The 16048-nt window shown below is 36.9% G+C and overlaps 1 protein-coding gene across 2 annotated transcripts in view; it reads right to left on the bottom strand.

The window, feature by feature from the left end:
• TTC27 (tetratricopeptide repeat domain 27) overlaps positions 1-16048 on the bottom strand; it is a 125522-nt gene that overhangs the window by 50067 nt on the left and 59407 nt on the right. For both annotated transcript variants that reach the window (XM_064445902.1, XM_064445903.1), the window contains exon 10: positions 7526-7639. In XM_064445902.1, coding sequence (XP_064301972.1) covers positions 7526-7639 — 114 coding nt within the window. The remainder of the gene's footprint in view (positions 1-7525; positions 7640-16048) is intronic.

The raw sequence follows: 16048 nt of genomic DNA, 5'->3' as shown, positions 1-16048 counted from the left end.
CACCTAAAGAAGCATGGTAAAACAAATGAGGCCTCTAACAGCACAACAACATTACTGACTTTCAAAATTATGAGCTTAGTGTTCTGGACAAGTATCGAGGCCAAAGTTACTGAGTGCCAGTGTTAAGGATACAGTTTTCAATGTTAAAACCTGTTCATGACTTATGCCTCAGGACAAATCCACTTACAGATGACACAAAATCTCCAGAAAAGTACTATATATGTTTATCTTTATGCCATTTAGATTTATTTTTTACTATATGAAATAGAATTTTACAGCTATTATATTATCCTTACCAAGAAAGTATACCTTCTTGAATGCTTTTATTTTCAAAGCAAAAGCTGGTTTACTGGTTAATTATGTTATTCATTTTTATAAATTCTCTAGAATAAGCTAGATTTACAGGCTTACTTGTGAAGAATGGATTTTAAACCAAGCCATTCATTTTCTGTTGCAAAAGCAAGAATAATGATATTATCCATCAATTCACCATGAAAGTGCTACATTTAAAATCAGGCCAAATACAGGCTGGATCATTTGGCATTTGAGGAAGGAATATCCCCATTTCCATACCTGCACCTTGCCCCCTTTTTGGTATGCTTGCAGCTTATTGGTTTGCAGTGCAGCATTTTAGTCTCTCTCTGCAGTCTCAAATACCAAACATAGCTGGCTGACTTTTAGCTTTAATCTGTATCTTTATATGGGTCAGGAAGAGGAGAGGTAGTTGTGGTCACTTTCTCAGAGAGATCTGCTCTGAAGGTTCCCTGTTTCACAGAATCATAGAATTGTTAAGGTTGGAAAACACCCGTAAGGTCATCGAGTCCAACCGGTAGCAGATGATGTGACATTTTTGCCACAGCTTAATATAGCTGCATAAATCTGCTCTAAACCAGTAGACACATGTGTGGAGACTCACCCATGGAGGACAACTGCATCTTATATAGATGCAAGTCCCCTGTTTGTAGCTAGTTAATTAGCTTTGATACTGCCACTGGTGAACAACACTTATAAACCACTTTGAACAGGGTGCAAAACCCACAAAGGAATTCCCTGTGCTTCAAAATAGTAAGCCTGCATTAAGTTCCAAGCTGTTGTGGTTATATTGCTTTTATAGTTCCCAAATCAGCTTGCTCTGGGGCAAGGCACAACTGCAGTCCTTGCTGAAAAACAGATCCAAAGATTTCTTGCTTCAGAGCTTTGCTTTCTGTTTTTCACTAAAGGGAGAAGTAAGGACAAGGATGGAGAAAGAAATAAAAAGCTATCACTGTTAAGGTAGAGTTTAATTACAATATAGGAGGAACAGACAACTGCCTTAACAGATATGGGAGAGTCTGGTTTGTAGTACCTGGCATATGCATTGGACAATGAAACTTAAGAAAATCTGTCTACCAGTACTGGGCTATTTTAGAACATGGTTAGCTCACCTCAGGATACCTATATCCAGATTTGCAATTATATTTATGAGATACAGCTGTAAAAGATTCACTATTCAAATCTAGCAACACCCGTAAAGCTTCACCTAGTCAGTTTAGCAATAGATGGGAATAGTGTGTCCTCCATGCCTTGCATCTGGTCTGATTATATGTGGAACTCAATTATTTTAATTGTTTAGTTCACTGAGGTTGAGCTTATAATGCTTTTGTCTTCCAGTGCAAAGCTTAGGCAGAAAGATATGAATGTTGTGTCCCGGAATCTGTTGATATTAATATTTTTCTTTGCAACTCGCTGTCATCACTTTGTCTATAAAAAAAGTGTAATATTAGCGTTCAATATGGTTTAAGGATTCTCCTATCTGACATTATGACTCCTAATACCATCATTCAAATGGTCAGGACGCTGAGTAAGAGACGCTAAAGGGAGAAAGGTAAATGCTTTCAGAGCCAAGATTCAATGGGAAACATTTGGAAAAAATGGAAGGCTTAGGATTTTGGCTGCTTTTAGAAAGTGCATTGACACTAGAAGTGGAACAGCCCAGGTATTGAACATAATTCTCAAATGAGCAAAAAGGTTTGTACTTTAAAAGTACTAGCTGAGAAAATATGAAGAAACTTTAGCACAGAAAGAATGGTTTCATTCTTTTCCCCACACCAGCGAATAGCCCTCATCCAAACTGGCAAGTACACCAGTGCAGTAGAAAACTTCTAGGCAGAAATCATTACCTGGAAAATTATACTATTCAATATTCTCTTTTTCGCCAGTGGTACAAAAACACTGCAGTTATTCCTGAATAACTCCTGGCAGACTGGATCTATGGTTTGGGGTTTTTTCTCCCCAACAAAAAACTATAATTACATAGTAGAAGAACAACAGAGGGAGCCAAACATCACCATGTTAATTATTTTGAAGTGTGCTGATGAGTTCAGTGTATCCCCAGAATCACTTGTGTCATGTAACATCTTTTGTCAAATCTGTCATCTCCTTAAGCAAAATGAAATATGTTCTGGAAATGTGTGTCTTGAGACTGGAATCATAACTATTACCAAGAGGTCACTCTCTCTTGTAATTGCATTCTGAAGTAATAAGGATTATTTCTAGGGTTCTGGACACCTCGTGATCTTGCGTAGAATTCATTAAGGAAAGGTTTTATAAGACCCCTGGCTTTTCTCCTCTTTTTAAACACTTTTTGGAACATGTGTTCTAATAATAAATACAATTCGTAACAGTTGACAACTACAGGGATATCAATGCAGGATCTCTACAGGATAGAAAAGGTGTTTCTTCCATTTATTACCCTCCTGAAGGAAGTGAGTTAAATCTCTCTCAGTTCACCATTGCATCTCTCAGATCTCAGTAACTATCTGTTAAAGCTTTCAACTGCATGTAAAATAAATTTAGTAGTGATTAGTTTTTCTCCTCCTTCCTCTCCTCTCCCATTCCATATACAACTAAAAGCAACTATTAAAATCTTATTTAATGTACACCTACAGTACAAGAGGGGGTTAAAGAACAGGAATAGGAACGCCTAGTACAGTGATCTAATAGTTTAGCTGAACAGACAAGTGCTGTCATTCCCTTGGTCATACTAAAAATCTCTCTGTATTGCTCCAACCGTGGCCTTGAGAGGCCTGATCAGAAAGATATATGCTTGAGAAGCAAAAGAAGTGAGAAAAACCTGTTAGCCTCAAACCTCTCTAGATCAGGCTAGTGGGAAGAAGACTGCTCCCCTCTCCTTTTTGAACTCTTCTCTTAAATGTTAAATTTGTCCAGTGTAGAAAAACCACCAAATAAAGCAAAGCACAGGGAGAAACTTGGCAATGAGGTGACAACTTAGTTATGAAAATAAAAAGGACATGTTTCTATGACAAATTACATAACTTTCTTGCACAACCATTTAAAGACCATCAATGTGAAAATAAGGAAACAGCAAAACTGCATTCAGGCTCATAGAGCTCAAGATGCCAGTCCTGTTAGATCTATACCAGCCTTTTCTTTCCATAGGTGTACATAAACTCTTTTCAGATGTGAAAGAATTGAACACCAACTAGCATGTGTCTACAGTAAGAAAAATTTAAATAAAACAAAAAATCATTTTTTCCCTTTTTCATACACACAGAAAAACATTAGTTGCTGGAGAAAAATGACACTCTGAAGTATTATTTAAGTGAAAATTACAGGGCAGTTGTCACAGAATTCCCAACCACATACATCTGCGTATGACTAGGGATATAAAACAAGCTCTCATGTGACCTTTCAATCTTAGACATAATGATTAGCCTATAATATTACTAGTCTGCTCCCAGCTCTCCTGAAGCCTTATTAAAAACACCCTTTAAAGACACATTTCTCTCTCCTTAGCCGGCAAATTCCTTTGCTGCCAAGAAAAGCAAGCAAGACAGAACTGTATGAAATACCGCATATGTCGTACTGCATGTTAGGAAAACCAAGCTTACAGACATGCTATCACCAGGTGCAGTGACCAGCAGAAAATACTGTAAGAAAAATGGCACGTAACAAGCTGATAAAAGCTGCGAGCATAGAGGTAGCCAGTGTAACCAACCACCCAGGTCAAGCTGCAAGAAGTAGCTGTAACAAGTCACTGTAGGATAAGCTTGAGCAGGCTACTGGTGTACCAGGCACATGGCAACTTCACCTCTTTCGCTGCAGGCGTAATCCAGCAGTAATGATGCTCTCAATTTTACCACACCATCCTTTGTACAAAGCAGGGTGTTTTAATCAGTTTTGCTTCACTCTTAAAAATATTTTAAAATCCACTGAAACAGAAGGGTATACTCATTTCATATACCAAGAAACTACAGTGAGATGCTATCCCTTATGTGCTTTAAACTGTTTGGTTTGTTCTGGGTTTTGTTTTTAAACCACCCCTCCCTTTTCTCTTTTTTCATAGCTCCTAGACTACTTAAAATTCATTTTTTCTCCCCCATCCTATTACTTGAGCTCTGGCTGCACTTTCAGCAGTAATTTGTGGTTTAACAGCTTATTCCAACCCATTTTCCACTTTTAATAGTTTCTGAATTACTTTCTTACAACAGAAGGTAGGTGAAGATCCCAAAACTCATGTAGAAATGTCAGGGTTCTGGTTATGTGGAGAGCTATTTATCAAAAACTCTCCCTTTGTCTTCCTGTTTTCTCCCTCCCCCTTTCCTTTCTTTCCACCCTAGCACTTCTCACCCTCCCTCGCCTACATCCATATGGAAAAAGACCAAACACCCAACTTGAAAAAAAAATAAATCATACTGCATCCAGAGACACGTTTTGGTTGGCAATACCTTGATCCAGACTTCAATATATGTTATACTGGTCATGATTAAATATTCTAGTGGAATGTAAAATAACTGTTTTAGCTCTCAAATACTGTTTCCTTTTCTTAGAAAAATGGTTGAAAAAAATACTGGCTTTAGAAATCTTTAACCATACTTTTGTGGATCCAAACCTCATGTAGGCAAAAACTAGACAGACACAACCAGCACCATCCAGAAAAAGGGAAGAAAAAATTCTCTCCTCCTCCCTTCCAGTTAGCCACTAGCTAAACTATGTTCCAGAGTACCCAGAATGATAATTTTAAAACCTGTTCCAAAGACTACACTATCTGTAGTTCAGACTTTTAAAGTAATCAGAAAAAGGTTTTGGAAACGATCATTCTGCAATTCCTTTTGAAGCTTCCCAATTTGAAAAAAAACCTTACCAAAATAATTTCATAAAAACCATTTAACATGAAGTAGGGATGTATTTTATACTTGGAGTGTGGCAGCTAAATTCAACCAATATTCCCTCATTTCAAAAATAGCTGCAATTATTTTCAAATAATTAAAATAAGTCAAACAACATAGCCAGGACCACAAAAAAAACCCCCAAAACAAAACGTAGCTGAAAAATGCTTTCTTTGACAAACCAACAATGTAGTCTGGCTTGCTTTAGTGCTGAAAAGCAGCATGTACCTGCCTAGTGCCATTAATCTAAAAAGATGCTTATCGGCTGGTTAGAAAGATTTGCAGACCCAGTGTACAAGCAGATAAGGGTGGAAATGGGGAAAAGGAGGGAGAGTTACAGTCAAAGAGGACAGGAGAGTCCCAGCATCAGTAAGTCAGCGTCTATAATGGCTCACGCACTCTTCAGACAATCCTAAAGTACATAACTTAGAGGATTTACTTTACCACTTCTTATTCAAGCCATCTTACAAGAATTTTTATAATTACTTTAAAAATTCGGTATTGCAAACAATGGGGCAATCTAATAATATTTATACTCACCTCCTCCCTTAATCTTCAATATCTAATCTTTCTACACCAATCTGAACTCATGCACATGAAATTGTAAAACAAACAAAACCAAAACAACACAAAACAACAAAAAACCACCCACAAAACCAATTTGTATGAAAAGTCTATGGTTTTGAAATCCATATTCTACTGATAAATAGTGGCAGAAAGTGCTCTTTGGCACCTTCATAAAGATGATATATCAAAAACCTTTGTGTTATGTGTGAAAATTACCCTACGTTTTCCGATTCCTTCTCAGAACTCTCAGAAACCACACTATTTAAAAAGTCTGATCTGATGGAACTCAGGAATTAAAACCTTAAATGGGAAGTTATTCAAGTTATTTCATTAATTTAGCACATATCAATCCTTAAACAACTTTTAACTATTTTTGGAAACTGAGCTTGATACTCTATCAAATCAACACAAATATGTCATTATATTCAAACATCTAGAAAACTTAATGAAAACATAAACATACTAAAATTGAAGATAATATTTAAAACCACAGATTCTGTGTCTACTGTGAGGTCACCTCCCAAAATGTCACAGCGCATGCTGATCAAATCCTTCATGTTATTGCAGTTGCAGCACACAATGAAGTCAGATAAATATTCTTGCAACGATAACCCCTTCACGAAGATTTCCATCATGAGACTGTCAAAACTGTATAGTATAACAATTTCCAGTACTCAGGTTTAATCAAGTGAGACAAAAATGTTGGAGGCACTCCAACTGTTTTATGGCTTAGGGCACCAAGGATCCTGAGATTGCTTCCCAAACGCTGTCAGATGCTACATCTCCTGGACTTGGAATCCTGGCTTCCTTGACACTCTCCTACTTACCCCAGAAAATTCCACTACAGCGACTCTTAAGTCCTCCTCAGCAGAAGAAAAATGCAGCAGCACATTCAAGTTGCACTCCTTCAAAGATCCATGTATCAATAATGATTTTAAATGAAACATCAGCTTAACAGCACCATGATGATAAGTTTTAAACATCCCTGGCTCTTTTAGTCAGCAGAACTGTTGCCTGATGGACATATAGAAATGCCTGCTGTTCATGTATGACAATTAGACTTAACAGTATAAAGATGACAAATGCCAGCAAAACTCTGTAATATGAAGGGGAAAAGAAAAATAATCTTTATACACCCTATAGATCTTTCCTTTGATTTTTTTTTAAAAATAAATCCTGTTAGCTGACACAGTTCAGAATTTTAAGATTTCTTTTTTGTATTTGAAAACTGATCCTCTCTTTGTTTGGAGCAAGATTATTTAACCGCTACCTCAAACTTGCAATAAAAATACTAATCGCTAAGTATCACATCAAAATGGTAAATTGAAAGTGCTGCTTTATTTACAAGTGTGTTTTCTTGTAAATAGTCATTGATATTGTGAGAACAAGTTTCAGTGTTCTCTACGGAAGATTTACTTGAGTGAAAACTATTTAAAAAAAAATGATAGTTGTAGCAGCTTTACATTCATAAGCTTCTATGTAAAAAACTCCACAGATCAGAAGCCAGAAACTAGAAGTAAGAAAACAGATTTTTAATTTCTATCTTACAAAAATTACCATGTTTTTTGAAAGAAAGTGACCATTTATTATTTGTGCCTATATGAGTTTATCTCAGGACTGGCAGACACAGAAGGATTTGCGGTTTATGCATCTAGTTTAGAGACATAATTCAAAAATTATCTTGCTGCACAGTTCAACAGAGAGGAACTGCAGAAGCTCCTAACTACTGCCTGTTTCCATTTGATACCTAAAGAACCCTTATTTATAACAAGGCAGCTCAGAAGTCTTACCTGAGTCTGCTTCATTGCCCGTTCCATTCTGCGAATACTTCCTTTCTCAAGCTTGGTCCGAAGGAGTAAGGCTGATGTCTGAATGGCCCAGAACTTTGGCTGAGAGAGCAAGCACTGCAGAGAAAAATAACACTTTTTCATTATTTTATTTTAAAAGACACTGAAGACACTAAAATTTTTAGCAGTGTTCTCAAGCATGAATGCTGTTTCCTATTCTGAAAGTCAAATACGTGGTTGTAGTACTTATTTGATGAATTGAAGGCTGTACAGATTCCCTTAATCTATTTTCAATATAAAAGGTGGCCATCAGAACTATTTTCTCCTTCTCGGCTACTGCAGCACTGTATGTACATGTACCTATATGGTTCATACACCAAACTGCACATACTAAAATGGCTACTCAGAATGAAAGGAAAATAAAAAATTTGATACTGAGCAGTCCGGCTCAGCCTTCTCCACACCTGCATACTGGAGAGTTACAGACAACAGCAGGGATCCTACTTCTTAAGGCTGAACAAAACCAGTTCTCTCTTGGCCTTTCCACATATGTTAGGTGCTCCAATGCCTGCATTAACAGCACCTCCACATTAAATAGGCTGAAATTGCTAAGAATCTGAAGAATATTAATTAATTCAGAATTTGCCGTGACTTGAGAATAATATATAGGGAATACAGAATAATCTAGCTTAAAAACTTTCCTAAAGACATGGTAGGTTATCACTTGGAATGCCCTGCCCTGATGCCAGGAACACGGTGCCAGTCTCTAACCACTGATTTTTAGGAATGCCCAGTAGGAGATATTTAGCCAACACAACTTTGATATCACTTAATAATGTACAGGCTGCCTGGATTCTTTCCAGTATGGTTTCAGACACAGTATACCATTTTTCTGTTAGATATTCACTTTGAAAAGGAAGACAGCAGGAAAACTTCCTTGCTAATTTTATTGACACTACAAATACAATCCAGCTTCTCTGAGAAAATAAATTTGTCTGAAGACTGGAGAAAAGGCCCCAGTGGTTTTATTCTTTCCCCTCAATGACCTTCCAAAGCATTACAAAGTATACTTTGATGGTGGTTTGGGTGAAATGCCTGACAAATTTCTGTCATATTGTAATCTGTTCTTCTTTTCCCTAGTGTTTTCACAGGAAAGGACGCAGAAAGAAACAAGCTAAAACAAATTCTCTCCAAGCAAAACTACAATGGGAAGAGATGGAACAGCAAATGAAAGCATAAATGAAAACAATATGAAGACATGTTCAGCAACCAAACACTTCAACATCAGCTGATCCTCTCTCGTGACCAACAACCTCTACATTGATTCTTTCATTACTTTGACTCAGTATTACATTAAGAGGTACCCAAAGGCTCTATACCATCTTTTACATGCTGAGGACCTGGAAATATCAGGGGAACACAATCACAGCATTCTATATTTTGTATATATATATTTTGTAAAAGTGCCCTTGTACAAATTAGTTATGATCAGTAAATCTGTTAACTGGTTCAAATCCTAGTTCTGAGAGCTCATCTCTCTCCTGTCTCATCATAGGAAGTTCAGTCTACTACCTGTTTTTCTTTGCTCTGAGACAAACCCTCCACTGCAGGACACAAGCAAGGCGTTCCTAACATAGGACCCTGGTTTCTGAATTTGTGCTTCGGTGGCCATTCCAGGTGGCTGCTAAAAAAAAACCTTAAGCGATTGTTAGGGCAAACATTTGAACAATGTTTATTTTAGATTAAAAACTTCTTTTGTGAGGAAGGTTACCCTTTCCCCCATTTTCTCCACTATTGGTATTCTGTCTTTTTTTTTACTTAAAGGGAATTTTTTCTCTGCTACATGGTGATAGATACTAGTATTTATTTTTCAGATGAACACAACATCCCTCAAAAGAATAATGAAAACTAAAGGGCTTGACTAATAAGGCTCCTAAAGACATTTTCAGGTCCAATTATAGCACTTGTCCAGCAGCAGAGTACTTGTTCCCTCACTCTTTGTTCAAAGAGTATTATGCCACCTTTGGCATAGCACAAAGCCTCTGTTTCCAGGCCATCCAGCTCTGCACGAGAACCGGCAGCTCAGGAGAGCCTCTCCTCTGCCTCTATGTATACCTCCTATGCCACTGTCTAGGCAGTGATTTAAGCAATTGTGCTGTATGAGGCATGTGTGAAGTCATATGGGGAGGACAGAGAAGCAAAGAGAAATGGGGTGGAAGAGAAACAGAGATAATTACATTTCACTCCTCTGCAGGAGCAATGACAGTCTTATCTTGAATAACAATTCTGCTTTTTAAAGATATTAATAAAACAAAATATAAGGCATTCCTGCTGTACAATTACAGAAGAAAAATTTACATTCTCTAACAGTTTTATTGATACAAAAAAAAGCACTGCAACTGCATAGGACAATGAGAAGCAGGCCTATTTTTCAGTTAAGAAACACTTGCAATTTATACTTGCACTGAGCTTGGTCTTATGCCAGAACCCAAATGCTCACCTTTTCATCACCTAATTGCAATGTTTAAAGGACCACAGATACAAAATAATACATGTATAAAGGGCACAAATGTTTGTACTCATGGGCCGTAAAGAATAATTTCAGAACACCTACCCGTAAGCATTAAGCACACTTTAATCTTCTACTCAAAAACTCCATATATTCAAGATAATAAATATTTTCTTCTAAGTCCCAAAGCTTTTTATTTTCACCTGAAGCTAAATCTAGACTCTATTAATGATACCATAGGCTAAAATGAAACATCTGGGAAAAAGAAAAACTAAATCAAGATTATGCAAGTTTTGTCAACATATCCAAAATTTTATTACACTGTACCAGAGGCAACTAAGAAAATTAACAAAATAACTCTAAAACAAAACCGCTATTGAGAATCTTCACAAGTCATCTTTGTTCTTACTTTAGGGAAAGAACAATAAAATAACGGAAAAGAAAAACAGGAAAATTAGATGGGGTGAGAAGGAAAGGAAATAAGGTTATACAACATTTTCTGCACTGAATGGAACGTTTTCACATGGGAAAACTCCTTTCTCCAATTCTTCCCCACAGTTTTTCCTTCAAACCAGAACCCTTTATATATCATCGTCTCCCGTAATTTCAAAGCGTAAAAAAGAGATTACCAAAATGTTACACAAACCAGAATATTTTATTCAATGTATCATCCTTATGTGATATTGGAATGAAACAACATGATCGTCAACGTCTTAATAACAAAGTAGTAAGTAGTCTGTTATTGCACAATACCTTTAAAATATCCCCATTACCATGTAAGAATAAAATGGCAAGTAATACCTGAATTTTGAGATAGGTGCACATTACTAATGAAACCCAGATCAATCCCAGTCACATGACTTCTGCCAAACCCAGGCTGACACTCAGATACCATTTATGAATGACTCAGTCTCATTATTCAGAATTTAACCTAGGTGTGATACACTTTCTGATCACTCTAACTTTCTGTTAGAGAAACAGAGAAAGAACAGTTGTACAATTTGCAATGTCTACACAAAACTCAGAACAAGCTAGGAAGAACCTTCAAGGAAGCTTGTGCCACTGGCATTTCATATATACAAACGTGTCTGTATATTATTTATGAAGTTACAATGTTTGGTTTTAAGGAACCTACACAAAGAGAAAGCAGCCTGCAGGTTAAACTCAAGGATGTAATATATACAAGATAAAACAGAAAAGTTAACCAAAGAACCCTGGTAAAGCTGGGACACACAGGGGAGTTACACAATACTGTAAGGTGTTCAACTGACAACTCACACCAAATCAAAGTCTTTTGAAGGGCAGACGAATGAGACCGTATAGGTCAACCATGCCTTTATAAAAGGTATAGGTTGTTCAGAGCAACTCTTCTGCATTACTCCATCTGCTATTTAAAAAAGTAGGAGCTCCTTTAGGAATTCTTTCTGACGTCGAAGTCAGGAAAAGCTTACATGGGCTTATTAGACATACTAGACAAGCTGAAACAGGTAAAGATGATCCTTGTTAACTACAGTTCTAAATAATTTAAATAATTTATGATTTTTCCTTAATACAAATCTATGCTTTAAGCAAGCCCAATCTTTTATCCTGGTACCTTGCTCACTGATAAACTATCAGTATCCTAGCAAACTACTGTAATTGCTGTGATGGAGCTATCATTTGAAAATGGACTTTCAAATTCTGAGCACTTTTAATTGAAACCAGTTGTGGAATTCCCAAGAGTTTTCACATCAGTCCATCACTGCTTATTGGCCAAATTGCCAGGATGTGGTGAAATCCCTTACTCGAAGGCACAGGTATGAGGCACCCTCTGTCATCCCCTCCAAAGAAATGACCTTTAGTTTAGATTCACTCAGGTATTTGCTAACCTATTTTAAGTTACAAGCAAACAAAAAGAAAACACTCTGAGGGATTTAGAATAAAAGGAAAAAAAGGAAAAAAGACGAACCAAACAAACCATCCCTTTCTAGTTTCATTTCATTACCAATTTCAGTTAATATACTTCAGCAGCTTTGTTGTTTGCTTTTCCAAAAAAGCCACACATAATTAAGATTTCCAAATTACTTATGTGAATTAAAATCTATTTATCATTAGTCTTGCTTCATATAACCAAGTATATCATTATATGATGACTTTCACAAATTCATTCAGATAATTAACATGAAAACCTTATTTGTTCAATATAACCAAAGGCAATATGACAACCTTGTAACTCATTCTATGCTTCCCTGTAAGATGAGAAAATCTGTGGCTTCTTTTCAACATCCTATATTATGCACAGTAGTCAGGTGAGTATGTTTAAAAAAAACTAGTTAGAGGCATATGACTGAGGCATGAACAGGCAAAATTCTTGCTTCTTGCAGTTACTTTGCAGACATCTTTAAATCTCTGGTAAAGGACTCTGTCACTGAAAGCTACTTTACAACTAAATTTTTTTTTTAAGTATATAGCAAGGGATTCTTTGACATAAAAAGTTCTATGGAATTCAGTCCTAAGAAACAAGAGGAGAGATTCTGTATGAGATTAGGCAGAATTTGATTTTGTTTTTCACAGTCTCATCCAAATGGCCCTCCCTCCTCCTGAGAGCCATCACAAGTCAAATGAAGCACATGATTGGCAAAAGCCAACATGGCTTCACTAAAGGCAGATCGTGCTTGACAAACCTGGTGGCCTTCTACAAGAATGTGACTTGCTTGGTTGACATGGGGCGGGCAGTGGACGTTGTCTACCTGGACTGCTCCAAGGCTTTTGATATGGTTCCCTGTGGCCTCCTCCTGGAGAAATTGATGCGTTATGGCCTAGACTAGTGGTCGGTGCAGCGGGTGGGGAACTGGCTGACAGGCCGCACCCAAAGGGCAGTGGTAAATAGCTCTTTCTCAAACTGGCAACCTGTCACTAGCGGAGTCCCCCAGGGATCGATATTGGGCCCAATGTTATTCAATATCTAGATCTAGATAACAGGATCAAGTGTAGCCTGATGAAGTTTGCAGATGACACCAAGTCGAGTGGGGAAGTAGACACTCCAGAAGGGAGAGCTGCTCTGCAGGAAGATCTGGATAAGCTGGAAGAGTGGGCCAACAAGAACCTTATGAAGTTCAACAAGGACAAATGTAAGGTCATGCACCTGGGAAAACGTAATCCGGGAGTGCAGCACAGACTGGGATCCACCTGGCTGGAGAGCAGCTCTGTGGAAAGGGACCTGGGGGTCCTGGTGGACAGAAAGCTCAACACGAGCGAACAGTGTGCTGCTGTGGCCAAGAAGGCCAACAGGATGCTGGGTTGCATCAAAAAGGGCATCACCAGCAGAGAGAAAGAAGTCATTATCCCACTCTACTCAGCGCTTGTCAGGCCACACCTGGAGTACTGGGTACAGTTCTGGTCCCCTCTATACAAAAAGGATGTGGACAGGCTGGAAGGGGTCCAGAGAAGGGCCACCAAGATGATCAAAGGACTGGGAAGCCTGCCATATGAGGATAGGCTGGGAGAGCTGGGTTTGTTCAGCCTTTGCTACTCCAAGATTTTTCCTCCTTTTATTTGCCATCATAGCATTACGCACAAAACCTCTCTATCTCTACATATTGTTGTATAGAATGATATATCACTATATGTATTATTATATAATTGTGTTTAAACTGAACCGTTAAACTAAAACGTGTATCTCTAAATTCCCATCTAATTCATCCCAGACAAAGACTAAACACTATCATTTTAGAGGGGTCATGTTTTTTTTTCATACTAACAAGGCGTAGTATGAAGAGTATGAAGTTATGAAGAGCTCCTCTAGTCTCTTAATAAACCATCAGTTTATTGAAATTGAACAATCAGAAGTCCCGATGGAAGTAGCTCCCATTCCTCTATACTTACACATATATAGTATAGAATACTTTTGACTTCTCTGAGAGTAACACCTTAATGCATGACAACTTGACTTTAGGTTCAAAATTCAAATGTAACCGGACATAAAAAATAAAAATTCCTCTCGGACAGTGAATTGGAGAAGGTGGCAACAAACTACAATACGGCAAATTCAAGCCTACTGATATCACTGTTTGTACATGAGAAGCTATACTAATGGATTCTGCAGTACAATCCTCGATTTATATAAAAAAATCATGACTATATAATAGTTCTGAACAAACAACAGTGGTTAACTTGGGAACAAACAAATAGAATGCTGAAGCAAATTTCAGATCAACTTCTCATTTCACCTTCTGTTATCTGTATCCAGTCACTGCAGACAACATTCCCCAATAATAATTTTGGAATTTACACCACTAATCAGGGTGGTAATTTGAGCATCTATACATTCCTCGCCTTCCTAAGTATTATTGACATGAAATATTTGATATTTGATTGCATGTGTCAATAGTTGGATAAGACTTACTAATCTGAAAAGACAAATTTGGGGCATCTGTTCAAGACACCAAAACTTCAGATAAATCAACTGTTAATCTCTGGAAACATTAGGATTGCTTTCTGCACAAGCAATTAGAAGATGTAAGGCTGTATATTCTCCAGTCCCATTTTATTATCTATGAACACCTTCATATTTTCTAAGGCCCAACAAGAAAAAAAATACATTAAGATATCACTCCAGATGATTCTTTTTGCAGTTTGACAAATTCTAACCCTATTTGTCATAATTATGTCCTTAGAGAGCAACACGAACAAGATAACGGACATAAACAAGGAAAATAGTATTTTCTTATATTGAGAATTCAAGGCTTCCATAAATCTTATGACAGCAGATATTAGTGGTTAGCAGGTAGAAAGGCAGAGAAGAAAAGATAGTCTGTAATTTATGCAGTAAATCTAGTTCCTGGTATGGACTAGCCAATAGACCTAGTAGATTGCTCCTTCTTCTTTGTGGTTTTTTTGTTTGTTTGTTTGTTTTTGTTCTTTTAAAAGATCTAAATAGAGGAAATACTTGCATTAGTGTGTAGTCACCTCCTCAAGGTCAAAAGAATTGCTCAGATATCAAACAAACATCAAAGGTCCTGTTGAAATGTTGTAACAATTATCAAAACCTGTGCTTGATGCATCTGTTTAATTTCACACTTTCACTAAACACTGAAATCTATCCTACACTTGAAGTAATTCTGTGGGTGATTTGGACTGGAAAATCAAAGTATTACCATCTTATCCTGCAAATTAGAAGTGTATATACATCAACACAAAAGCAACTGTTTTCAAAATTTCTTGTTTTTTCCTATTAAACAGACAGTAATTTTAGCTAGCAACTGACCATGTTTTTCCATAAGGCTTTGACAACTATAATTTTCTTTTTTTAAAAAAATCATGAAAATATACAAAGTCTTTGGAGTTACAGACTACTAATTGATTGAACAGTCTTAGAGCAAAACTATCAAGGCAAGGATAAAGTACATTTTCTTTGCAAACATCACAGCTTGTATTATACACTTAATATTTCAGGCATTATTCTAAGCCCTGTCTTAGCATTTCTTTTTCAGTGTTGCATAGGGAAAACATGTTATTACTTGCTTAAGTCTACATATTTCCTTGCCTAACAGTATCTACTATAAATTCTACATGGCACCTTTAGAGTATTAAGCCAAGACCTTTGCACTGTAACAAGAAAACAAAAAATTATGCAGTGCTTGAGCCTGTATGACATATATTAGCAAAACTTCTGTATTTTCCTTTATTAGGTCTTTCATTGATTTTAATGAGTTGTTACATCAAGATAGCACGTTATAGAGCCAATCATACAATCACTTGTAGGTTTTTTTTATGGTCTCTTTAAATTATCATTATGTAAATGCTATCTTCTTTTTAAATTAATTGTGTCTGACTGTCAGTTAGGTAAACCAGACAGACAAGCAGAAATCCTGAAAAGTATTAAAGTGACAGAGAAGACTTACTTTCTTGCACTGGCTGAGACATTATGTGCACAGTCCCATTTTCCAGTACTGCTTTAATATTTGATATATATTTCAGTAGGTTTAGACCACACATTCAGAATATTTTTTCCAAAGTCTAAAGCTGTTCACTCAACT

This window comes from Phalacrocorax carbo, chromosome 3, assembly GCF_963921805.1.
Source record: "Phalacrocorax carbo chromosome 3, bPhaCar2.1, whole genome shotgun sequence".
Taxonomy (NCBI): domain Eukaryota; kingdom Metazoa; phylum Chordata; class Aves; order Suliformes; family Phalacrocoracidae; genus Phalacrocorax; species Phalacrocorax carbo.
Note: the sequence above shows the minus strand (reverse complement) of the source record. Positions and strands in the feature narration are given on the sequence as shown.